We start from the raw sequence: 23153 nt of genomic DNA on the forward strand, positions 1-23153 counted from the left end.
GCCAAACTGCGTGGCCTCTGCCAAGAGTGATGGTCGGCGGCGGCTGGCATGCACGTGGGCCTTGCCTGGAGCACTGCCCCCCCCCCCCGTGTCACTTACCACCCAGCGGCTCTTGCCCTCGGCAAGGCCCGACCTTGCATGCTACACAGAGAGGCAGAGCAAGGAGCTGTAGCACTTTATTGTTTCCCGACACCTCTGGTTCGCCGTCTCCCCCACCCCACCCCACCCCCGGACCCTGAAGTGCGGAGGGCACACCTTCCAAGCTGTCCGAGGGCACCCGCCTGGCCTTCGCTTCTGTCTCCTAATTACCTGAAGAGGAATGGCTCTGCGTGGGGCTGGGGAGAGAGGGGGCACCCACCTGCCTCCCCCCTGGCAGGGCCTGGGCACCCACACAGGAAGAGCTGGGCCCTCAGCCTCTGCCCCCTGCTCTGTGGGCCTCTGTCAGGGTAGTCTGGGGGGGAGGGCCAGGAAGGTGGTGGTCAGCTTGGGGGGGGGACAGGGCAACCCTGGTGAGGTGAATGCAAAGGTTTGCAGTGGAGGGTGGGGCATCTCCTAGGAGGAGGGAGCTGGGGCTTGCCCAGGGGCCTCTGCCCAGGCTCACGATGAACTTGCTGGGAGGGAAAGAAGGTGGCTGGGCAGAGAGCGGGAGAGGGTGGGAGCAGATGCAGGTGGTGGTGGGTAGGTGGCAAGTAGAGGAAATGGCAGAAATGGGGTGTTCAGGAAAGGGGCACACAGGATCCAGGGGCTCGGACAGGAAAGGGTGGGGGAGGTGGGGACAGCTGACCTCAACGAAACTCAGGGCTCCTTCCTTTTCACAGCCCTGGGTGCGAGTGACCACACCCCCCACTCGTCACCTCTGTTGCATCCCAGAACCGCCGGCCACCCCACGCCCTAGACAACCTCCTGCAGGCGTGCCTGGGCCTAGCAGCTCCCGGGTGCCCCTCTTGTCCCCTCTGCCCTCTGGCCCGTGGGCTTCACTCACCCTCGACCAGCAGCCGTGTGTGCGCGCTGTCCTGGCCCGCCTGGCAGCAGTAGGTGCCCTGGTCCTCAGGTCGCACGTCACGGATGACCAGGCTGTGGGTGGGGCCGTGGCTGCGCATCTCGTACTTGTCTCCCGGGCACAGCTCGGTCCCCTCCCGCGACCAGCACACGTGGGCCCCGGAGCGGGACACAGTCACCTCCAGCACCGCCCGGCGGCCGACCAGAACCGTCTTCTCGCGCGGGGGGCGGCGGCACATCTGGAGAGGCAAGGCTGGGGGGCGGGGCTGAAGTTCAGAGGCGCGCACAGCCCCCCAGCAGGGGATGCACCTTCTCTCCCTGATCCCCCACACGCCTGCTCTCAGCGCTCTGTGCCACGGCCCTGGTCCACTGTGCCCTCACTTCAAAACCTCCTCCTCCGCGGGATACGCGCCGCCCTCTGTGACCCGCCCCGAGGACAGCCCCGGGAGGGGAGGGCGGCATGCTCTTGGGGCCAGCCGCCAGCTGGGAGTCCCAGAGCTGGAGGTGATGCCCCTCTCCCGTCGCTCCTACTCCAGCTGCTTACCCTCCACCTCCAGCAGAGCCAAGGACTGGGCGGGACCCGCCTGGAAGCGGACTTCGCCGGCGTCCTCTGTGCGCAGTTCGCTCAGCACCAGGATGTGCTTCTTTCCTACGGGTGAAGGGGGCGCTAGAGAGGCGGAGCTGCCTCCGGGGAGGGTTCGCAGCTGAGGGTGGACGGGAGTGCGCCCTCGGGGAAGGGGGCGATTCCGGCGCGGTAAGTGCGCGCTGGAGTGGGCGGCCTGGGGATGCGGAGCGCAAGGACGCACGGTCCAGGACTCAGAGCTGTGGGCGGGCCCCATCCGCGGAAGGGGCGGGGCCTATCCTGATGGGGCGGGGTCTGTGTGAGTCTGGGGCCCGCCGAGAGGGGCCAGAAAAGGTCACAGGGAGGCCAGACCTTCCTGTCGGATGCGAACGCGGCCTCCGGGTCTCAGCGGGCGGCCTCCGAGTTCCCAACTTCCCGTGGTCTCGGCCTCCGACACCGTGCACTCCAATGTGGCGCCGTCACCTTCGCGGGCACGCACGGCCCGGAGCTCGCGGAGCACCGACACTGTGCGCTCTGGGGCGGAGCCCGGGGCCGTGAGGCGGCACCGAGGGGCGGGCCCGACCACGCCCCTCCCCGCCCCGCCTCCGTGAGCTCTGCGGGTCAGCCCCTTGGAGCAAAGACTGGCCCCAAAGCCCCAGGGCCCAAAGCAGTGCCCAGCCCTCGCTTCGCCCCATACCCACCGCGCACGGTCAGGCGGGCGGGCCCGGCGCGAGCCGTTCCCACCTCGCAGCTGTAGGTCCCAGCGTCCGAGGGGCTGCAGCGCCGCAGCTGTAGAAGACGGCGCGTGCCCAGGGCTTGGAGCCTGAGCCGAGGGCTGGCGGTGAGCGCGCGCCCATCCTAGGGGCGGGAGTTGCAGAGGGTCGGAGAGAGCCCATCTGGGAGCCCGCGGCCACCCCCCTGGAAAGCGGCGGCGCCCTCTGTTGATGCCAAGCGCTCTCGAGGCACGTTTGGGAGAGTCTTGCATTCAAAGGCTGGGGTCTGGCTGACCCCATGCCTTGGGGCCGCTCTAGAAACCGCTTTTGGGAAAGTGTCTTCCTTTGGAGACGTTAGGGCTAAGGACGGGCGCTGGGGGCACAGGAGGTGCTGAACGAGGTGCTGAGCATATGGCGGATGAGCCTAGATTGTGGAACTAGGCAAACCTGGGTTTAAACAAGAGCTCTACCCCTTTGGGCTGCCCTTGGGCAAGCGATGTCGCCCCACCGAGCAGCGTGATAAGCCCTGCCTCACAGGGATGTTGCAAGGCTCGGCCCATCCGGCGGTATTGGTTCTGTTAGGGGCACTGTTAACCTTGTCAGATTGGCCTGGGCTGGGGCTGGGCTCTGACCTTCTTCCAAGTGACATCAGCCAAGGTCTGGGAGAGTTCACACTCCAACGTAGCTGTGTCACCCTCCATCACCTCTAGGTCCTGTGGCCCCCGCACAAAGGTCACTGGGATCTCTGGGGATGGGAGAGGGAGGGCCGTGCAGAGGGAGCAGGCGTAAGCACCAGCTCGCAAGGACAAGGAGGACACACTCGGCTCTAAGGGGTGAGTAGCGCACACATTTAGACATAGCGATCAGTGGAGACCGCCAGTGAGGGGGGACATGTGGGGACAGATGGTCCAAAGGGGATGCTGGCCAGCGGGGGACATGCTGGGCTTCGAGGGCAGTGGGGGAAACTGAGGCAGAGATGCCAGGGGGAGTTTCTCGTAGGTGGGGATGGCTGGTGGAGGCAAGGCCTGGCTGCAGAGGGCAGTGAGAGACACGTGCATTCAGAGGAGCAGTGGGGGTGCCCCTAGAGCACGTATGGCCAGCGGAGGACACACTGAGGCTGGCAGCCAAACCGAGCAGAACTGCTAATGGAGTTGCCCTGAGAGAGGCAGAGTCGGTGGGCAGGTGGCAGCTGGGTGATCTCGGGCTGCCCTCAGCCTGGCAGAGCGGGCAGGCAGGTGTGGTCAGAGGGCCACGTTCAGGCAGGCGTAGGCATGCTCAGTATGGGGCCCCGTGGCACGGGACAGGTCAGAGAAGACACACTCAGGCAGGGGCCATATAGGGCCACAGGGCCGGGGGAGTCACTCTCTGGTTAGTGGGGTGGTGGTGGTGTCAGTAAGGGCCACACTGGGACAGGCATGGTCAGTGGGGGCCGCACGGGTCGTGGGATCAGTAGTCACACCGGGACGGTGAGTAGAGCCGCACAGGTGAGCAGGCAGGCGGCGGGCCCAGAGGCCGCACCTCTCACGGTGAGTCTGGCCGCGCAGCGCAGAGAATCCGCCGTGAAGGAGACACAGCCGGAGTCGGCCAGGCCCAGGCCGCTGAGCGCCAGGCGGTGGGTGCGCCCCTCAGTGTCGATGTGGCACTTGGGCCCCGGCTGCAGCCGGACTCCACCCCGGGCCCACTCCCCAGTCACGCCCTCCTGGGACAGCTCCAGCTGGAAGGTGGCACTGCCTCCCTCGCTCACGGTCACATCCTCCAGAGGCCGCAGTGCCCTCAGCTGCCTCGCTGGGGGGGAGGGGGGGCGGAGAACGGGGAGAGAGGGAAGATTAGGGCTCCAGCTCTGGGCGGGGATAGCAGGGACTCCATCTCCCCTTGGCCCTGCCGGCACCACCTCCAACACCCAGCCTAAGGCTCTGACAACAGAAGCTGAGAACCAGGGCCAGTCAGACTTGGTGGGAGGAGGGGCGTATCGGGGTCAGGAGAGGAGGACATGTCTTGGGGAGGGGGTTGTGTGAGGTGTGCAGTGGGAGAAGCATAGAATTTGGAGTCAGACGCACTGGGTGAGGTTGGAACCCAGCTCCATGGCATAGCTTGCGTGCTGTGTGACCTTTGGCCAACTGCTCAACCTCTCTGGGCCCTGATTCTCCAGTTGTGCAGGGGAGATCAGCAATGAGACAGGGGCTCACTGTGATGATTAAAGGCAGGAAATAAACTAGAAGAGAAAGTGTATCACCACCAGCAGCCATTCACCAAGCTCTGTGTTGTGAGAGCTTTTCACATTATATCAGCTAATGTGCCCAGGGACCCTTGAGAGGGGGACAGCCCCATTTTAAAGGAGACGTGGCTCAGAGAGGTGGAGTGACTTGCCTGAGGTCACACAGCTGCGCAGGGCTCCAGTTTGGGGTGGGTGGTGGGTGTGCTATGTGCTAGCCACCCCCACTTCTTAAATAGGCAGGATTTGAAGCATAAACACTGGGAGTCTTTTTAGAGTGTAACATTTATGTTTCTAGCAAAGTCATCTCGGGAATATGAAAAAGAATGCAAAGGCCACGTGGGTGTCTCAGGTGAGTAGAAAATACTAGAAAAAGACACATTGTGCTTTGGGCAGGCTGCATTAGGTTCTACCCGTGGACTGGGACAACCAGGACCGGCTCTCCTCAGTGGTGAGGGCACTTTGGTGGGGGCTCCCAGAGGCTCTGGGTTAGCCGGGAGAGGCTGTGCCAGGGCGGGCAGGCCACGGGCTAGGACAGGACGGGGCACTCACGCCTTACGCTGAGCCTGGCCAGGGTGCGATCGTGGTGGCTCTCACAGCCGTAGGTGCCCTGGTCAGCCAGCACGACCCCGCGGATGAAGAGGCGGTGGATGTGGCCATCCTGGGCCACGCACAGGCGAGAGTCGAGGGGCAGGGGCTCCCCGCCTCGCACCCAGCGCACGGCCCCTGCCGCGCCCACGCGGCCTGTCTCCACTTCGAGGCACACGTCCTGGCCTTCCTCTGCCCGCACGTCCTGCAGCCGCCGCAGGAACAGCAGCTCTGTCTCTGGAGGGGAGAAGGGGGGAAGCCATGGAGCCAGGCCGGGACGCCAGGCTCTCCCGGCTCCCCCGCAGTGGTCTCGCTTAGACAAGGGCAGGGCTGGGGGCGTGGAAACAGTGAGCAGGGTTTTTCTGTCCTCATCAGTACCAAACCTCGAACATGGAGCCGGGCACTGGTGGTCGTGGCCCCTGCCCGTGCAGTCACAGTCCCCGCGTCCTGGAGCCGGCAGCCTCGCACGGTGAGCGAGCGGCTTGACCCGTTCTGGGCCACCTGCAGCTGGGGCCCTGGGGTGACCACGGCTCCGTTACGCAGCCACGTGACGTCAGCCTCCGGTGGCGAGACTTCGCAGCGGAAGGTGGCATCGTCACCCTCATGGACAGTTAGTGGCGTCAGCTCGGAGACCAGCTTCACCGGCGGTGGCTCTGGGGGAGGGACCGGCCTGTGAGCTGGGCTGGCTCCCCTCCCCCCACCTCTCCTCTCCATCCCAGCCCCAGGATTCAGACCCTCACTGCCATCACTGAGTGACTCGTCTGGGTGGTGGCCAGGGGGATGCCCCAAAGGCCAGCATGCCAATCCCCTACCACTCCTTTGAGAGACCAGTTCCTCTCGGAGCCATCACTTAGCCCCTCCACCCCCCCACCCCGTCCTCTGACTCCCTGAGAGTAACAGACGGTTTACCATGCACCCTGTTTGTAGCACAGCCCCTTAAGACAAGCAATGTCTCCTCCTTTCTGAGCTGGAGCTCAGATAAGGATTGGGCAACTTGACTAATGTGGTACAATGTGGGGAAACAGGATCCTGGTGGAAACCTGGCTGGGCCAACTCCAGAGCCCCTGTTCTGACTCACTGGGCTATGCCTCCTCCTATTTGAGGATTCCTGGAGGAGGGCGGAGAGCCCGTGCCCTCGTCTGAGCAAAAGTCATGCATGCATTGGTTGGAGCCGGGGCAGCAAGGTGGGGGCAGGGGGATGAGAAGGGTCTTGAACGGTGTGGGGAGGGAGGGCTGGGGTGGCGGCGGGGTTGGTCCTTGGGGCTCCAGGGCTCAAAGGGTGTGAGGGGTGCACTGTTACCTTCCACACTGACGAGGAAGATGCGGCTGTCCTGGGGTGCGTCGCACAGGTACTCCCCAGCGTCCCCGCTCCGTGCCCCCCGCACCCGCAGCACCTGCCTGGCCCCGGCCTGCTCCAGCTGCACCCGCCCCTGGCTCGCCAGTCGCTCCCCGTCCTTGTACCAGCGCACGGGGCCCCCCGGCCCAGAGAGGTGCACCACCAGCTCAAGGTCCCCACCTGGGGTGCTCCGAACCCTCGTCTGGGCTGCCTCGGGGGCCACCACCCGCACGGGGGGCTCTGTGGGGGTCAGAGCTGGGGGTCACTGGGAGGAAGAGGCCCCAGGGTGGAGAGGAGGGCAGTGGGGGGCAGGAGGGGCAAGGCAAGGGGCGGATAAGACGTGCTGGAAGGGGTGAGGCTAGGGGCGCTGGTGTCGGGCTTTCTGCCTGGCATACTCACCCGCTACCTGGACGGTGAAGCTGAGGCTGGGGGCTCCTGGCTCTGCCCCACACTGGCAGGTGTACAGGCCTGTGTGGGCTAGGTCTGCAGCCGAAATGCAGAGGGCACGGCGGGGGCCCTCGGCTCGGAGCTCCACGCCCTCGCCCTCCTGCACTGGCTTCTCATTGTGGCTCCAGAACACGGGTGCGCCCGCCCGGGACAGCTCACAGCTCAGCACCACCGGCTCCCCAGGAGCCACGTGGAGCGGGCTAGGGGCTGCCTCTGGCGCCAGGAACTGCACTGGGGGCTCTGCACAAAGAGTGTCCAGTGTCAGACACCCGTGCTCGCCCCTGCCTCCTCCCCACCCACCTTAGGCTGCCCGGAAGCACCCACCGGCCAGGCTGACATTGAAGGTGACAGCTTCATCGCGGGTCTCACACACATACTCCCCAGCATCCTCAGGTTGGGCGTGGGGCAGGGTCAGGGTGCGGGCAGGCCCCTCGGCGCCCAGCTGCAGGGCGTCCGATGCCTCTACCTCCAGCCCATCCTTGTACCAGCGCACCTGGGACCCAGCTGGGGCCACCTCGCAGCGCAGCTCCACACGCCCTGGAGCCCCGAACTGCAGATCCAGGGAGCGGGCTGCGGGGTGCACGATCCTCTCTGGTGGGGCTGGGGGGGTGGGCACAGAGGGGCACGTGGGCTCGCCAGCAGGCCCCTCCCCACCTCTCCCAGTGGATTATCAGCACAGCTCTTGGGAATGGCACTAGCTGTCATCCGGGGGCACTGCGGGCTGCCAGCCCAGTGCTAGGCCCACTGCAGCTCTCTTCTCAGCAACTGGCCCACTCCCCAGGGTATGGGCTGCACTTCCCAGGTGAGGGCCTGGGGCCTCTTCCGAGCAAAGTGACTTGCCTGAGGTCTCACAGACAAGGCACAGATCCAGATCCACACCCAGCTCTGCCTGACCCCAACGCACACCCCTCTCTACGCCCCCTCCCCCACTCCCTAGTCCCTTCCCCTACCTGGCCTTCTGCACACTCACACCGCCCGCCCAGCCTCCTACTTCACTCATTTTCTCGCCTGTCCTCCCTCACTAGAGCGTCAGCTCCAGGCAGACAGGATTTCTCCTTCTGTTTCCCCTTTGCATCCCCAGCATCTCCAAGAGCTGCTCAGCCCACAGCAGTTGCTCGGTAAGTACTTGTTGCATAAACGCACGAGTGCATACATGGTCCTAATTGCTAGGTCCCCTTCCACCGGACCTCTGCTCACTGATGTGGACCGGCACCGCTCTCGGGCAGCTGACAAAGGAGGAAGTTTGTGGGAGCACGTGGGGGACCCCTACGATTCCGGAAGTAAGCATGGTTGGGTGTATGGCCCTCAGCCACCTGCCTCTCTTCCCTCCCCAGGGAGCCCCAGAGACTGCTCACCTGTGACAGTGACGGTGAAGAAGGCGGAGTCATCTCCGGCGTCGCACACGAACTCGCCCCCATCCTTGGGCTGGGCCGCGGGTAGCACCAGGCGGCGGCGGGGCCCGTCACTCTCCAGCACCAGGGCCTCGCTCTCCTCCACCTCCAGGCCATCCTTGTACCAGCGCACGGGGGCGTCCTCCCGCGACAGCTCACACATCAGCACCACACACTCCAAGCTCACGGCGATCAAGGTCACCTCATCCCGGGGGTAGATGATCCGCACGGGGGGCTCTGCAGAGTGGGGGCAAGCACAGGCTGTTGCACACTCAGCCTCCCTGAAGCCACGGGGCAGCACTGAAGTCCCTGTCGCCCACCAGATAGCAAGCTCCTGCATGGAACAATAACAGCGACAGGTAATGGTACGCCACAACCAGTTCTCTGAGGTCCTCGGGGCCAGAGGTGTTAAGACCATCTGGAGTTCTCCAGAGTCCAGAAATCATGGATTTCTGACACATCACGGAGAGCCTCTGCCCCACTGGAACACCCCGTAATCACATTCCCATTTCTGCAGTGTAACATATAGCATGCCCAGCCTAAGTGGAGTAAAAGGCAAATCCTTATCTTGCAGACAAATGGACAGGGACATGTCACCTCGAGCCAGAGAACGAGAGACTGGGAATAGTTCTACCGTGGGCAAGCTCAGGTGCTATGGAGATGAAAAAGCTTTTTTTAACAGTTGTTGGGTTTCAGGATTATGGATATATAATAGTAAACACTTATCCAGGGTAGTTCCAAATCTTGCAGAAAAACAAAATCATTTCTGCTGGTGCATAAAGGCTTACCAGTCTGGTGGTAAGGGATGGAAGATGCCACCTTGGGAACCACTGAGCCCCTATCGCTAGGCCGTACGAGCAGAGACACCTGTAGGTATCATGATACGCATTTTCCACCAGTGCCCTCATACACTGCTTCCAGTTACAGTCAGAAGCACTTTCCGGCCGGCGCCGTGGCTCACTAGGCTAATCCTCTGCCTTGCGGCGCCGGCACACCGGGTTCTAGTCCCGGTCGGGGCACCGGATTCTGTCCCGGTTGCCCCTCTTCCAGGCCAGCTCTCTGCTGTGGCCAGGGAGTGCAGTGGAGGATGGCCCAAGTCCTTGGGTCCTGCACCCCACGGGAGACCAGGATAAGCCCCTGGCTCCTGCCATCGGATCAGCGCGGTGCGCTGGCCGCAGCGCGCCAACCGCGGCGGCCATTGGAGGGTGAACCAACGGCAAAAGGAAGACCTTTCTCTCTGTCTCTCTCACTGTCCACTCTGCCTGTCCAAAAAAAAAAAAAAAAGAATTAAAAAAAAAAAAAAAAGAAGCACTTTCCACACTTGGCATTATTGCTCTAGCCCCGTTTTCTAGACGAGGGAACCTGGACGCAGAGTGAGCAAGCAGCTTCCCGGGGATCTCGGCTGGCCACACCCACTCCAGGCCAGGGGAAGAAGCACCGAGTGTTAAGGGGAGGCTGGGACGCTGCAGGAGTCAGCAGGGAGGTTTCCCAGCTGAGGCTTGCAGGGATTCAACAATGTTCTTTGGAGCTGTGCATGAGAGCCGCCGACACCTGAGTACCCCAGAGATGCTGGAAGTCGGTTCTGGAAGCTCATGTCCAAGTACCGGCCACACTTCCACCAAAAGGGAGCCAGGTCAAAACCAGAGGTGACCGGTGCCTTGAGCCCATGCCTGCGACATCCACTAGGATCTCTTCTCCAGGAGACTGGCACTCCTTTAACGTTTTGCCCCCTTGTGGCTGGGCTGGTGAACTGCTAGATTCCCACTCGGGTTTTGTAGGGGCAATGCTATTGGCACACTCAGGAGTCCCGCCTCCACGGGACTTGAGCCCAGGCAAACCACTTCCCCAAATGGGCTTGCCCTAAGGTTTGGAGGATGCAGGCTGCTTCTGTGGGTTGCAGAGTGTGGCTGCCTGGGATGGGGCGAGGGCAGCGTGCAGTGATGGGGTGCCCAGCCCCGAGCCTTCAGCTTGGTGTCAGCCTTGGTTCACTCTGGCCTGGAGCCGGGGCAGTGTTTGTGTGAACTTCTCCGTGCAGAGCCTTGTGTTTTGTTGGGGCTGGAATGTGTGTCTCATGGCTGTTTGGTCCGGCCAGGGCTGGGGGCAGGGGAGGCGAAGGGGACTCGTGCCGAAAGCCTTGCTGGCATCGTGGACTTGCGTGTGCATGTACCAGGCCAGATGGTGGGGGCAGGCGGCCCTAGCAGCTCAGCCTGGGCTGGGGCACTGCTCCCAGGGCAGGGCAGGGAGAGGGTGACAGTCATTCCGGTGCAGCCATCGGGGTTCTTCTGTGCCACATGTAGCTACCTAGGCTCTATGACCCCTGACCCCGTTTCCTCCACACTGGGACTAGCGCTGTGAGCTGGCGTCCCAAAGTCTCCGGCCTTGAACCACTTCCTTTCCAAAGTTGTCCTGTGCTTTTCCTACCTTGGATGTTCTCTTTTTTTTTTTTTTGACAGGCAGAGTGGACAGTGAGAGAGAGAGACAGAGAGAAAGGTCTTCCTTTGCCGTTGGTTCACCCTCCAATGGCCAGTGCGCTGCAGCCGGCGCACCGCGCTGATCAGAAGCCAGGAGCCAGGTGCTTCTCCTGGTCTCCCATGCAGGTGCAGGGCCCAAGGACTTGGGCCATCCTCCACTGCACTCCTGGGCCACAGCAGAGAGCTGGCCTGGAAGAGGGGCAACCGGGACAGAATCCGGTGCCCTGACCGGGACTAGAACCCGATGTGCCGGCGCCGCAGGCAGAGGATTAGCCTAGTGAGCCGCGGCGCTGGCCTTGGATGTTCTCTTCCCACCTCTGCCCATGCCCAGCTCTCCAGCTCCAGCATCAGCTTGGAAGGTACCACCTGCTACCTGCTGATTAGGGTAGCAACCCTGGTCCTGGGCTCCCTGGACAGCCCACGTCTGAGACTCTGTGGCTCGCCTGGCTGTCCTGCCAGGCCACGCACTCTATGTGATGCAGAACGTTCTGAGCCAGGCCCAGGGCTGGCTCCCACGCGTGGGGACAGGGCACTCCCTCCAGGCCCTCCCTGACTCTCCTGCTCAGCTCTCCTGATTCCTCTGCCCTCTTCCCTCACGGCACTCATCACGAGGTGTCACTGCGCATTGCTTTGCAAGGTTTATTGGTTTAACACAGGGGCCAGGTAGGCTGGGTCAGTGGTGATCCGCGGGGAGAGGCGGGGGTGGGGAGGGGGCAGAGGAATGTGGGCCCCCCACTATGGGGGCAGCTGCTACTCAGCGCCAGCTGTTCGTCGCCACGGGGGAAAACGGGACCAGAGCCGCCGGGTCTTCGGCTTTTTCAAGAGGACGCATAACTCCGGGTTGCTATTTGCACTGTCCTGACTTTGGTAGGACTCTGCAGGCCAAACAAAACACATCGGTGGACTGCATGGGGCCCAGAGAGTGCACGTTTGCGACCCCTGCCTTGCTGGCTACACCGGCAGCTCTCTGAGGACAGCGACTGTGTCTGCATTACTCACCAGCTGGATTCCAGCACACGGTCCAGGGCAAGTGCTTGGGTAAATGGGCAGGTGGAACGCAGTTACTACTCCTGTGCTACTTGGGCACTGGGGGAGAAGCCCGTTACTCCCACAGGGGGCCTGGGCTCTTCCCTGCAAGGACTCTGGTGCATGCACCCTCAGCCTACCCCTCCCTCCAGGATTGGGACTGTCCTCGGGGAGCGGGGGAGGGCTCACACCTGTGACGGTGACGGTGAAGGAGGCCGACTCGTCGTCGATTTCACACCGGTACTCGCCAGAGTCCTCAAGCTGGACGGCAGGCAGCACCAGGCGGCGCACGGTGTCCTCCTTCTGCAGGAGCAAGGCCGGGCTCTCCACCACCTCCTCGCCGTCCTTGGTCCAGCGCACCTCGGCCCAGGGCCGGCACAGCTCGCAGGTCAGCACCACGCGCTCCAGGCGCACGGCGGCCACGTACACCTTGCCGCTGGGGTACACGATCCATGAGGAGACATCTGGGGGACAGGGACAGCTGCCGCTGGGCACGAGGGGCTGCGCCAGGGCACCCTGCTGTCCTCACTCATTCAGGTCCATTGTCTACTCCTGGGAAGTAGGCCACCGGCTCACAAAAGAGGGACCACCCCCAGACTGCCTCACGGTGGCTCTGCCAGTCCCCTGAATACAGCTGGCCCTAGCCAGGAAGACACAAGCATCACCAGAGCGCATCAGGCTTTGTGCTGTGCAGCAGGGACCGTGGTGGGAGCTACGACTGCAGGGACCTCCCTCCTTCCTGGGGCTGGCTGGGGGAAGGTTTGACGGCTACATTTGGGGAGAGGACGGTTGGGGCCTCACGCGGAGCCGGGGTCTGTGATCATCTGACCTCTCCAGGACCTAGGGCCACATGTTCTAGACCTTGCCCTGCCACAGAGGTTCTGCTGCAGGGGAGCCTCCTTTTCTTCCGAATGGACAAGTGTAGCTGAGCCCAGGGTGCTTGTGGCAGCCCATCTCCTGAGTGTGACCGACCATGGTGGAGCAGAAAGGTGGGGGTGCGAGGGGGGTGAGATCAGCTTGGGGGAGGTTGACCAGGGCTGGGAAGAGCAGCAGCGGGCACAGGCCCCCTCCGCCTGTCTCACTGTGGCTCCCCCAGCCCCCCACCTGTGATGGTGACAGTGAAGTAGGCCCGCTCCTCTCCAGCCACACACTGAAACTCGCCCCCGTCTGGCGGCTGGGCGGCGGGCAGCACCAGGCGGCGACGGGGCCCTTCGGTCTCCAGCACCACAAAGTCGCTCTCCTCCACCTCCTGCCCGTCCTTGTACCAGCGCACGGGGGCATCCTCTTGGTCCACCTCACAGGTCAGCATCACGCACTCGGAGGTTATGGCGTGGACAAACACGTGCTCCCGGGGGTCCACGATGTGCACCGGGGGATCTGGGTGGGGGAAAGAGACGGATGGCACAAACATCCCCCCACCCCCAACCAGAAGCCCTGAGCGCAGACGGGCTGCGTGGCCGGAAGACCCTGTCTGTGCTGTGCAGGGGGCTCGAGGGCAATGACGTGAGATCCTGAGGGTGTGGCAGGTGCACCTGGGTGCTCTGCGGGTCCCCAGAGGATCGGAGGTGGCTGAGTGGGGACGTGGTGGGAGGGAGCTGCAGGGTGGCAGCCATCACTTCCCCAGGCTCAGAGAGGTCATATCGCAAGCCACAGAGGCTGTGCTCACTGCTGCTTTCACAAGAGAAGCCTCCAGGATGGAGGCCCAGTGGGTAGAGAGCTCCCTGTCACCATGTGCATTCAGGCAGGGACCAGGTTGAAAGCAGGATTTCCACTCCTAGGGCCAAGATGAGCAGGGTCAGTGGCTCCCAGCTGCTCTCCCAGAGTCAACCTTGAGAGATCCTCAGGCTGACATAACCCTTGGAGTCTGGGCAGATGCGTTTACAGTGAGACCCCAAGGGGGTCCTGAAGCACCCAGAGCACAGACCACCTTGTGAGGATCACTGGATTTGTGCACTCAACAAACAGCTATGCGGGCTGATGGCTGGGGCGGCAGGAGCAGCCCGTCCAGGGTGTGCAGCCCAGCCGAGGTGTGTGGCGGCTGTGTGCCAATGGGAAGTCACAAAAACTGTTTGAGTCTCAGTGTCTAATCTTGAGCTGGAGAAACACTGCCCCTCACCACTTGGGAAGAGGAAATGAAACCGTGCACAGTTAAAGGACCTGGCAGCCTTCTCGGCTCAGAACAGGTGCGCAGGACAAATGATAGCTCCCTTCTCCCTTTGCCTTAGCTGCATTTGTCTCCTGACCCATCTCAGCAGAGGGAATGCGGGGGGCGATGTGCAGAGCGTGCTGGTGCCTGCGAGGGCTGAGGAGTGGGTGCAGAGCAATCTGAAAGATGTCCTCCGTGCCACCTCCCGCCCCCAGCAAGGCAGACCAGGGGGCAGAGCTGGCAAAGCCCCCCCAGCCAGCCTCAGCTGGAGCAGCCCAGGCCAGCAGGGCTCCTGACCTTGGACAGTGAGGCTGAAGAAGGCTGAGACCCCTTCCGTTCTGCACTCAAACTCGCCGCTGTCCACGACTTTGGCCTCAGGCAAGATGAGGCGGTGTTTGCGCCCATCCATCTTCACCACCAGCGACTCGCTCTCTTCCACCTTCTGCCCCTCTTTGTACCAGGTGGCCGGGAAGTCCGCCCTGGAGAGCTCACAGGTCAGCACCACCCGCTCGGAGGTCGTGAAGGTCAACGACACCTTCTCCTGGGGGCTCAGGATGTGCACGGGGCTCTCTGTGTAGGGAGAGGCAGAGTCCGACGCCATGCCCTCAGTGGTGTGGTCAACATACCTGTTGGGGTTTCTTAAAGCAGGCTCAGGCTTACCCGCCACCCTTCAGAACAATGATTTTGGTGCGCCTAAGAATTGCTGGGGAGCCTGCTGGAAATGCAGATTCTCAGACACCCCAGGGTGACTCCCAAGCAGCCCTCCAGGTAGTTCTGACGCCAGCGATCCTAGGTCCCATTTGGAAACACTGCCCCCATGCCTGCGCCCTCCGCCTCCAAAGCTGGCTGCTCACCACCTAAAGGCCCCTGTGCCAGGGTGCTGCTGGGCCGTGACTGGTCTTACAAACTCCAGCAGTGGGCAGACAGCAAATGCCAGCAGCACCCACTCCCCTGCGCACCCTCCTGGGGGATGCTGCATCTCCCTCTCCCCGGTTTCCACACAGGTGGCATTGTGTGACTCTGCAGCCAGTCTGCCCGCTGAATTAATCCAGCGCCACCTCTCATTAGCTTGGTGACCTCGGGCAAGTCACTTAACTTCTGTGTGCCTCAGTTTCCCCATCAATAAAACAGGGATAGCCAGAGATCTATCTTACAGGGCTGACGAGAGGGCTGTGCTGACATCCGTAAAGTGACTGGGACGGTGGCACGTAGGAAGCGAGAGGACAGTGTTAAGGATTAGATAACAGGGCAGGAAGCAGCCTGTGACTCTAGATAACAAATGCAACAGAATTCTATAAACCACAAAGCACTCCAGACAACTGAGAGATTAGCCTCACGGGGTTTGCAGGGAGTGCTTTGGGTGTTGCATTGGAGTTGAACCTGACCTTCAGGACTTCCAAGCCCTCAATCTGAGCCCATGGCAGATGTACTCTCCGGGCCCAGACGCCAGAAGTGGCAACTCGGCATCTCCCACATTTGGCCAGAAGGACTTGTATGTCTTGGTTCTATCTAGCCACCCAGGGCCTCCCTGGCACCAACCTTGGATGGTGAGGGCGGCCGAGTCCTGCACACCCGGACAGCTGAAGCCCACCAGGGCGCCGCTGTCCTGGTGCTTGACGGCACGCAGGATGAGTCGGTGCTGCAGGCCCTTCTGCTCCATGCGGTAGCGCAGGGCACCGGGCTCCACCTGGCCCTCCGGCTCGTTAGCCTTGAGCTCTTCCCCATTAAGGAACCAGGTGCCCTGGATGATGGTCGAGAGATCCAGGGAGAAGACGGCGTCTTCCCCGTCATACACCTGCACGTCTTCCAGACCTGCCACCAGGCGAGCTGTAGGCACTGAGGCAGGGACAGAGTGCAGCTGTCAGCACCGGAGGGCCGAGCAGGGGGCAGGGGCTGGCAGCTGGAAGGCTCCAGGAGGACAAGACAAGAGGGAGGGGTGGACACACCCAGGGTACGGCCGCTGACAGGCGGGGTCTGGCAGGACCGACTCACCGAGGTGAGCGGAACCGTGGAACACCACGTGGGGACTGCGGCCGTGTTCGCTGACGGTGCAGACCCGGAACCGGTAGTCACCCTCCGAGGGCACGCAGTCCCCCGGCACCTCCACGGCTCCAGCCTTCTCGATGCTGAAGCACTGGATCCAGTCTTCGGAGCCCACCTCCTGCCGCTCCAGCCGGTAGATGAAGGGCGTCTCGGGGGCTGGCTCCGGAGGCTTCCAGGTCAGCAGCACCGTGTTCTTGTGGCCCTTGAACATCTCAGCCAAGACGGGCGGGCCCGGAGGGCTGTGCTTGACGCCTGAGACAGAGGCACGGTTCCCCTGTGAGCTCTGCTCAGCCTCCCGCGCGGCCTGTCCGCCTTGAATTTGCTTTGCCTGCCGGCTCAGACAGCTGGTCACCCTCCCGCCTGGGCTCTCCTGCCCTCACATTTGACTCTGAGCAGAGTGGTGGTCCGGGAGTTGCCCAGACTGAAGGTGACCTCGCCAGCATCTTCCCGGGTGACCCCCGGAAGCACCAGGGCATGCATGTGGCCACAGCTGCTCTGGCAGGTGGCTGGTAGCTCCTCCCCATCGCGGCTCCAGCGCCCCTCCACCCCAGCCTCTCTCGTCTCCACCAGCAGCACCGCGTTCTCGCCCTCCAGGACGTCGAGTTTCCGGGGCAGCCGCTTCAGGATGGGCCCTGAGAGGCGGAAAGGGAATCGACCCATCAGCTCCGTGTCTGGGCGCCTGCCCGCCTCCGGCTCCTCCCGCCCCCGCGGCTGGCCAGCTGACCTTTGACCGTCACGTTGGCCACCGTGCGCACCCGGCCGCGCATCTCGCACAGGTACACGCCATCGTCATCTGCTTTCAGCCTGTGGATGATGAGGCGGCGCACTGTGCCCTCCTCGATCTGCTCGTACTTGCGGCAGGGCAGCAGCCGCTGGTCCTCGCGGAACCAGGCCGTGGGGATGCGGGAGTTGGGGACTTTACACTCCAACACCGCAATCCCATGCTCCCGGCCCTCCACATCCTGCAGCGGTCTCGTGAAGCGGAGGCGGGGCTCTGCAGACAGGGGAGAGGCGGAGAAGGCGCTGGAGAGGGCCGGAGCGGGGGAGACTCCTGGACACACATCAGCCTCTGCTGTTTGTTCTCTTCCCAGGGCCAGCAGGCACTGTGGAATCCCCGCAAAGCCACGGGCAGGGAAGGCAGAGAGCCTCAATTCTCATCTGACCCTGACATGACCTTGGGCAATGTTCCTGTGCCTCAGTTTCCTTGCTCCTGTGGGAATGCAAGGGGACAGCCTGGCCTAGAAAATGAGGGGAAGGGAGGAGATGGGCTGAACCGGATCAGTGATTTCAAACTCTTCCCCCCGGGGCCTCTAGGAGGTTCCTGAGATCGGCAAGGGCCTCTGACTTCAACTTCGTTTTTAAGGTATTTTCATCATGTTCGCAACTGAAGGTCAAACATAAGAACACTTCATGTTGGCAATAACAGAGGGTGAAGCTGACTGTGTGCGCAGCCCTGGGAAGTTTCTCTCGCCTTCTCATAGGGCTTCTTCCTCCCCCTCTCCCCCAAGAGTGACCTGAGGCTTAGCACCGGCCCAGCCAGTCCGTAAGCATCCAACTGTGCCAGCGAGCCCACCACTGCAGCCCAGGGGCCCCACGCTTGGTTGGGTGCCAGCCCGAGGGTGTCATCTGCTAGGATGCGGGACTCGCACCCCCAAAATGCTTTCCTCTGTCTACGGTGGGGAGCACGATGGGAACTCAGTTGGGGAAGAAGGAAAATAACAAGGTTGGAGAACTCTAGGTCCTCAAGCTTTGCACGTCAACCTTCTCTTAGTGGTTTTCACCATCTGCCTCGGAATCACTTGGAATTTCGCTAAGACTTCCCAGTGCCTTGGGGACCTCCCAAATCCGAGTCCCTGGAGGGGGTGGGAGGCGGGCAGGGTACGGAGTCCTCCTGCTACTGCGGGCGTCCCTCCCCCGGTGGGGGCGCTAGAGGCGCCTGGCCAGGCCCCGGACGCCCCCTCCCCCAGCCCCAGGCGCTACCTTTGACGTGCAGCTGAACGGCGCTGAGCGTCTGGCCCGCCGAGTTGCGCGCCGCGCAGACGTACAGCCCGCGGTCTTTGGCCTGGCAGTAGAGCACCTTGAGCACAAAGCCGCCGTCGCGGTCGCGGTACATGAGGCGGCGGCGGTCCGGGAGCAGGGGGCGGCCCTCCCAGTGCCACTCGATCTCGGGCTCGGGCTTGCCCATCACGTAGCAGCGGAACTTGGCGTGCTTGCCCTCGTTCACCCAGAAGGTCTTGGGCGCGCACTTGAGCGGCTCCACCACGGGCGCGGGCTCCTCGTCGGCTCCCTCCGGAGGAGGGCTCTCGGGGGGCTGGTGCACCTGGAGCAGCGCGCCGGCCTGCGCGTGGCCGTGCGCGTTGCGGGCGTGGCACACGTAGACGCCCGAGTCCGGCAGCCGCGCCGCCAGGATGCGCAGCGCCAGGCTCGCGCCCTGACCACCCTCGGCGCAGCCCCGCTCCAGCGCGAAGTGGCTGCTGTCCCACACTTCGTCCAGGGCCATCCCGTCCTTCTCCCAGTACAGCGTGGGCTCGGGGAGGCCCCCCACCTGGCACGTCAGCACCACCTCCGCCCCCCGCAGCACCCACTGGGATCGGGGCCCCGTCAGGAACACCGGGGCGCCCTCCCCGGCCCCCGGCGGCGGCAGCGGGCGCTCGGCGAGCGGCGGCTCGGGCTCGGGCGCGGGCGGCTCCAGCACAGTGACGGCGGCCGCGGCGTAGGCCTCGCCGGCGGCATTGCGGGCGCGGCACACGTAGACCCCGGCGTCGGTGGGTAGCGCGCCGCTCAGCAGCAGGCCGTGCTCGGCGCCGTCCGCCGGGAAGCTCAGGCGCTCGGAGGCCGCCAGCTGCTGGCCGCCCTTCTCCCACACGACAATGGGCGGCGGCTCCCCCAGGACCACGCACTTGAGTTCGGCCTCGGCGCCGCTCACCACCCGCACGGGCCGCGGAAAGCGCAGGAAGCACGGGGGGCTCCCCTGATCCCCCGAGCCCGCCTTCATCCCGGCGGCTGCAGACTAGCCCGCCGCGGCGGAGGAAGAGAGGGCGGCGGACGCCCCGGAGGCGGCGAGCGAGGAGCCCCGGGTGCGGGGACCCTCCCAACTCTGCCCCGGCCGCCCGCTCCTGCTCGCCTGCTTACCCTGGGCCCGCAGCTGCAGCTCTGCCGCGGCGGCGGCGGCGAGTCCCTAGCCAGAGCCCCGAGCTCAGGGGGCAGTCCTTCCTGTTTGCCTTTCCAGCAAGGGGCCCCGCTGCCTCCTCGGCCCGCGGCCTGGCTTCCTGCTCTGTTCCCAGCCCCCTCCCACAGCCTGGGCCCCTTTCCCCTCCTCCCTCCCACCTCCAGCCGCCAGGTCCCTAGCCACCCGCCAGGCTTGGCCCTGAGTGGCAGAGGCGCCTGCAGCTGCCAATCCCAAAAATATTCTCTGATGACACAGCTGGAGGACGAGAGCCCAGGCCGGCTTCTCCAGGCTAAGTATAGAGCAGGCGGGACCACCTGCCCCCTGCTCCAGCCCTCCCCCCACAGCTGGCCCCCAGCAGTTGCTTGTTTGAAAGGGGCCCCAGAGGAGCCGGACTGGTGCATTGTGTCCCTGACAAATGACACTCTTAAGGAGCTGGCTGACCCCAGGTTCCAGGCTCCTGTCCTACCGATGTCCTACTGTGCTAGGTGCTGGGAGGTGACACACACAGTGTGTGTGTGTGTATGTGTGTGTGTATGAGAGAGAGAGAGATGGTATGTTTGTGTGTGTATGTGGGGGGCGGGTCAGGTCACTTGGGGTGAAAACCCTCCCCAGCCCCCTACCCCGCATTCTTGGCGGGAGTGGGAGATAAGGCTCAGGGCCGCAGACATCTGCGTCAGAGATAGGAGGTCTCAGTGCCATGGACAGGGGCACTGCGGACTGCAGGGCGTGGGAAGGCCTGGGCAAGCCTGGGGTGAGAAAGGTAGAAGAGGGCGGGTGGGGAGATGGGGAGGGAGAGTGGGGAGACTCCGGGCAGACCCTGACAGAAGGAGCACAGGGAGGGTGTGGGTCCCCCATTGGCAGAGCCAGGTGAGCGATGGTGCCCCAGCTGCCCCTGCTGCTCCTCTTGCTGCTGGCCGCACAGGGTGGGCATGGCTGCCACGGGCCGGAGCTCGACCGGGAGCTTGTCTTGGCCAAGGTGAGGGCCCTGTTCCTGGATGCCTTGGGACCTCCGGCGGTGAGCGGGGCAGGTGGAGCTCCTGGAGTACGGCGGCTGCCCCGAAGACATGCCCCAGGAGGCTTCCTGCGCAGCGGCTCGGAGCCCGAGGAAGAGGATGTCTCCCAGGCCATCCTTTTCCCGGCCGCAGGTAACAGGGTGGGAACTGGCAGGGTGACCTCAGGAAACAGCCCAGGAGGACTGCATGGGCTTGGAGGCCCAGCAGACCTGGGCTTGAATCCCAGCCCTGCCACTCAGCTGGCTTTGCAACAATGGGCCCAAGCCTCTGTCTCCAGATCTGTAAAATGGGCAGTCACGCCTACCCCTCAGGATTGCATGAGCTAGTGACGTAGAGTGCTTGGCTTGTGGCAGGCGTTTGGGAGGTGTGTGCCAGGTTAGATCAAGGGACTCCAGAGACAGATCTGATCCCTTCCTGCCATCTTTCCTCCCATCTCTCTCTCTGCTTCCTCTCCCAAATCCTGTTTCCTCAACCCCAGGCAGCTGAGACTTGAGAAGACATTGGGGATGCAGGAGGATTGGCTGAGAACTGCTTGGGAGAGGAGTCTACTGTCCCTTAGGTTCCCATCTTACCTCTCTCCCCTGTGTTCCATCGACAGAAGAACAAGGTGCTCCTCTGGGTGCTCTTATCTGGCACAGCTGTCTCTTAGAGAAGACGCCACCCCACTCCTGCCAGCCACCCTCAGCTCATCCCTAGGTAGTATGGTTTTGGAATTGGGCAGAATCCCTGGCTGGCTATTTAGTAGTTAAACATCCCTTTACCTCTCTAAGCCTCGATTTCCTTACCTGCAAAATGGGTCAGTTGTTCTGAATTTTCTGAGAGTGGTCATTTACTAGTGTGGCTCTCACTGCCAGCCCTCAGACTGCTGCCGGTTCCGACGATTTAGAAAGCTCTTGGGGAAAGGACTGCTTCCTCACCCCCATTTTTGTTCTTTCTGGTGTTAAACTGTCTTTTAAAAACAGAATGATTTTAACTTATCACCCAATATTTCTGAGATGCCCGGAGAAGTGTAAGTAGCGAACACCCACCTACACACCGTTCTTCAAGATACCACTTTTCAGCTAGTTCAAGTCCGTCAGTTCTCGAGGCTGGTGGAGGGGGACGGCAACACGTTGCTGATGGGCCTGCTAGTGGGCAAACCACCTGTGTGGGAAGTTGGCAGTGCTGTGTCGCTTTTGAAGGTGTCCGGGTAGGAGGGCACCCAGCAGAGCGCTGGCACGTCATGGCGCGCTCAGGAATAGCAGCCATGATGCCTTCCTCCTGCTCAGCCACAGCTGTCCCCCCCTCACCCTCTGTCCTCTGCAGGTGCCGGTTGTGAGGACCAGCCAGCGGCTGGAGGGCTGGCCCAGGAGGCCGAGGAGGGCCTCTTCACGTACGTGTTCCGGCCGTCCCAGCACACCCGCAGCCGCAAGGTGACTTCGGCTCAGCTGTGGTTCCACACCGGGCTCAAGAGGCAGAGCGCAGCAGCCTCCAATAGCTCTGGGCCCCTGCTTGACCTGTTGACGCTGTCTTCTGGGGGACCCACAGCTGTGCCCATGTCCTTGGGCCACGCGCCCCCTCGCTGGGCCGTGCTGCACCTGGCTGCCTCTGCTCTACCTCTGCTGACCCACCCTGTCCTGGTGTTGCTGCTGCGCTGTCCACTGTGTGTCTGCTCGGCCCGGCCTGAGACCACACCCTTCCTGGTGGCCCACACGAAGCCCAGACCCCCTGGCGGAGGGGAGAGAGCCCGACGCTCAGCTCCCCCGATGCCCTGGCCTTGGTCTCCCGCTGCTCTGCGCCTGCTGCAGAGGCCTCCGGAGGAACCTGCTGCCCACGCCTACTGCCACCGAGCCTCGCTCAACATCTCCTTCCAGGAGCTGGGCTGGGACCGGTGGATCGTGCACCCTCCCAGTTTCATCTTCCACTACTGTCACGGGGGCTGTGGGCTGCCCACCCCAGCAGACACGCCCCTACCTGTCCCTGGGGTTCCCCCGACCCCTGTTCCAGTCCTTTCTTTGTTGCCAGGGGCCCAGCCCTGCTGTGCTGCAATCCCAGGGACCATGAGGCCCTTACGTGTCCGCACCACCTCCGATGGCGGTTACTCCTTCAAATATGAGACGGTGCCCAACCTTCTAACACAACACTGCGCTTGCATCTAAGGTGGGGGGTCCTACTCCCTGTCCCCATGGCTGATGTTCCAAATCTCACTATTATCAGCTGGGAGCAAAGGCAGAGTCCAGAACCTAAATGGTTCCCATGCCCCTTCCTCCATTTTTCAGCCTGAAGGCCCCCTGCATACCTTTCCCTGTCCTTGGCTAACCTGTGACAATAAAGAACACCATGCATATGACCTGGCATGCATTCTTGGGATTCTCTGATACAGTGTTGGGGAAGTCTGGGCCCTGGGAGCATGGGATTGTGGGATCTCGGGTCGCTCAACCGTACTTGACCTCAAACTTGGAGTTCAAGAGCTTTCACTGGATGTGTGTCTGTCGGGAAGCTACAATGCTTGGGAATAACACCAAGATGCCCCAAACTCCCTGGACAGCTGCTCTGGGGACAGAACCGACTCTCCTACAAGCAGAATCTGTCAGGTGGCCTTCCCTACTACCACACCCAAGGGAGACAAGTCCACTCACACGCCTGCAAGGTGGCCCTAAGCCTCCTCCCCCACCCTAGCTAATGGTCACCCAGCTCAAGGTCAGGCGATTCGCAGCCTGGCCAGAGTTCATAGCCTTGCAGCTGGGCTGAAACACGGTTCTGAACTGTTCAGACCTTGGGGGTCTCTTGGGAGCTGGAGTGGGAAGGAGGGGACAGATATGAGTTGGCAGCATCAGGAAGGCTGTGTCCTGTTCAGGTGAGATCACCAGAACCAAGATTTGAAAATTTCAGTTTGCTGAGGGCCCTGGAACTTTTCTAAGTACCCCGTCATGGGCTTTGGTGTAGGGTCCATGAGGCCCCACAGTTTTGGGATTCTGGTTCTCAACAGGTTTGGCTGCCTTGATGCCCCCTATAGCTGTATATGTAAACCCTTAACTCAGTCCTGTAGGTTAGATCA

The 23153-nt window shown here is 62.7% G+C and overlaps 2 protein-coding genes across 6 annotated transcripts; one reads left to right on the plus strand and one right to left on the minus strand.

The window, feature by feature from the left end:
* Positions 1–221: 221 nt before the first annotated feature.
* Positions 222–19227, minus strand: OBSL1 (obscurin like cytoskeletal adaptor 1). Of its 5 annotated transcripts, XM_062192623.1 has the most exons (21): positions 17915–19227; positions 16659–16928; positions 16315–16566; positions 15884–16186; positions 15431–15727; positions 14189–14461; positions 12850–13122; positions 11937–12209; positions 8213–8485; positions 7182–7457; positions 6810–7097; positions 6375–6650; positions 5458–5727; positions 5039–5311; positions 3793–4059; positions 2907–3019; positions 2263–2419; positions 1934–2095; positions 1544–1648; positions 983–1252; positions 222–309 (listed from the first exon to the last, which is right to left on the minus strand). In XM_062192623.1, exons 1-21 carry the CDS (start codon positions 18927–18929, stop codon positions 302–304), a joined length of 5694 nt encoding a protein of 1897 aa, XP_062048607.1. In that variant the 5' UTR covers positions 18930–19227; the 3' UTR covers positions 222–301. The 5 variants fall into 5 exon arrangements, with proteins under 5 accessions (XP_062048607.1, XP_062048616.1, XP_062048635.1 ...); XM_062192632.1 differs by lacking the exons at positions 222–309; positions 6375–6650 and having other exon boundaries at positions 975–1252; positions 17915–19226; XM_062192651.1 differs by lacking the exons at positions 222–309; positions 983–1252; positions 1544–1648; ... (1 more) ...; positions 2263–2419; positions 2907–3019 and having other exon boundaries at positions 3973–4059; positions 5453–5727; positions 17915–19226.
* A 726-nt stretch (positions 19228–19953) lies between these two features.
* INHA (inhibin subunit alpha) lies at positions 19954–22426 on the plus strand. The gene is made up of 2 exons (XM_062192668.1): positions 19954–20248; positions 21422–22426. The coding sequence occupies exons 1-2, from the start codon at positions 19978–19980 to the stop codon at positions 22252–22254; spliced, it is 1104 nt and encodes a 367-aa protein (XP_062048652.1). The 5' UTR covers positions 19954–19977; the 3' UTR covers positions 22255–22426.
* The last annotated feature ends 727 nt before the right edge of the window (positions 22427–23153 follow it).

The sequence above is a fragment of the Lepus europaeus genome, chromosome 1, assembly GCF_033115175.1.
Source record: "Lepus europaeus isolate LE1 chromosome 1, mLepTim1.pri, whole genome shotgun sequence".
Classification (NCBI taxonomy): domain Eukaryota; kingdom Metazoa; phylum Chordata; class Mammalia; order Lagomorpha; family Leporidae; genus Lepus; species Lepus europaeus.

Excerpts from the sequence above, each read along its gene's own strand:
- OBSL1 (XM_062192623.1), bottom strand. The coding sequence starts at position 18,929 with ATGAAGGCGGGCTCGGGGGATCAGGGGAGCCCCCCGTGCTTCCTGCGC. Across the intron at positions 16,567-16,658 it reads GGCCAACGTGACGGTCAAAG|GGCCCATCCTGAAGCGGCTG; the intron begins GTCAGCTGGCCA and ends TCCGCCTCTCAG. Across the intron at positions 15,728-15,883 it reads CCACGGTTCCGCTCACCTCG|TGCCTACAGCTCGCCTGGTG; the intron begins GTGAGTCGGTCC and ends TCCCTGCCTCAG.
- INHA (XM_062192668.1), top strand. The coding sequence starts at position 19,978 with ATGGTGCCCCAGCTGCCCCTGCTGCTCCTCTTGCTGCTGGCCGCACAG. Across the intron at positions 20,249-21,421 it reads CATCCTTTTCCCGGCCGCAG|GTGCCGGTTGTGAGGACCAG; the intron begins GTAACAGGGTGG and ends TGTCCTCTGCAG.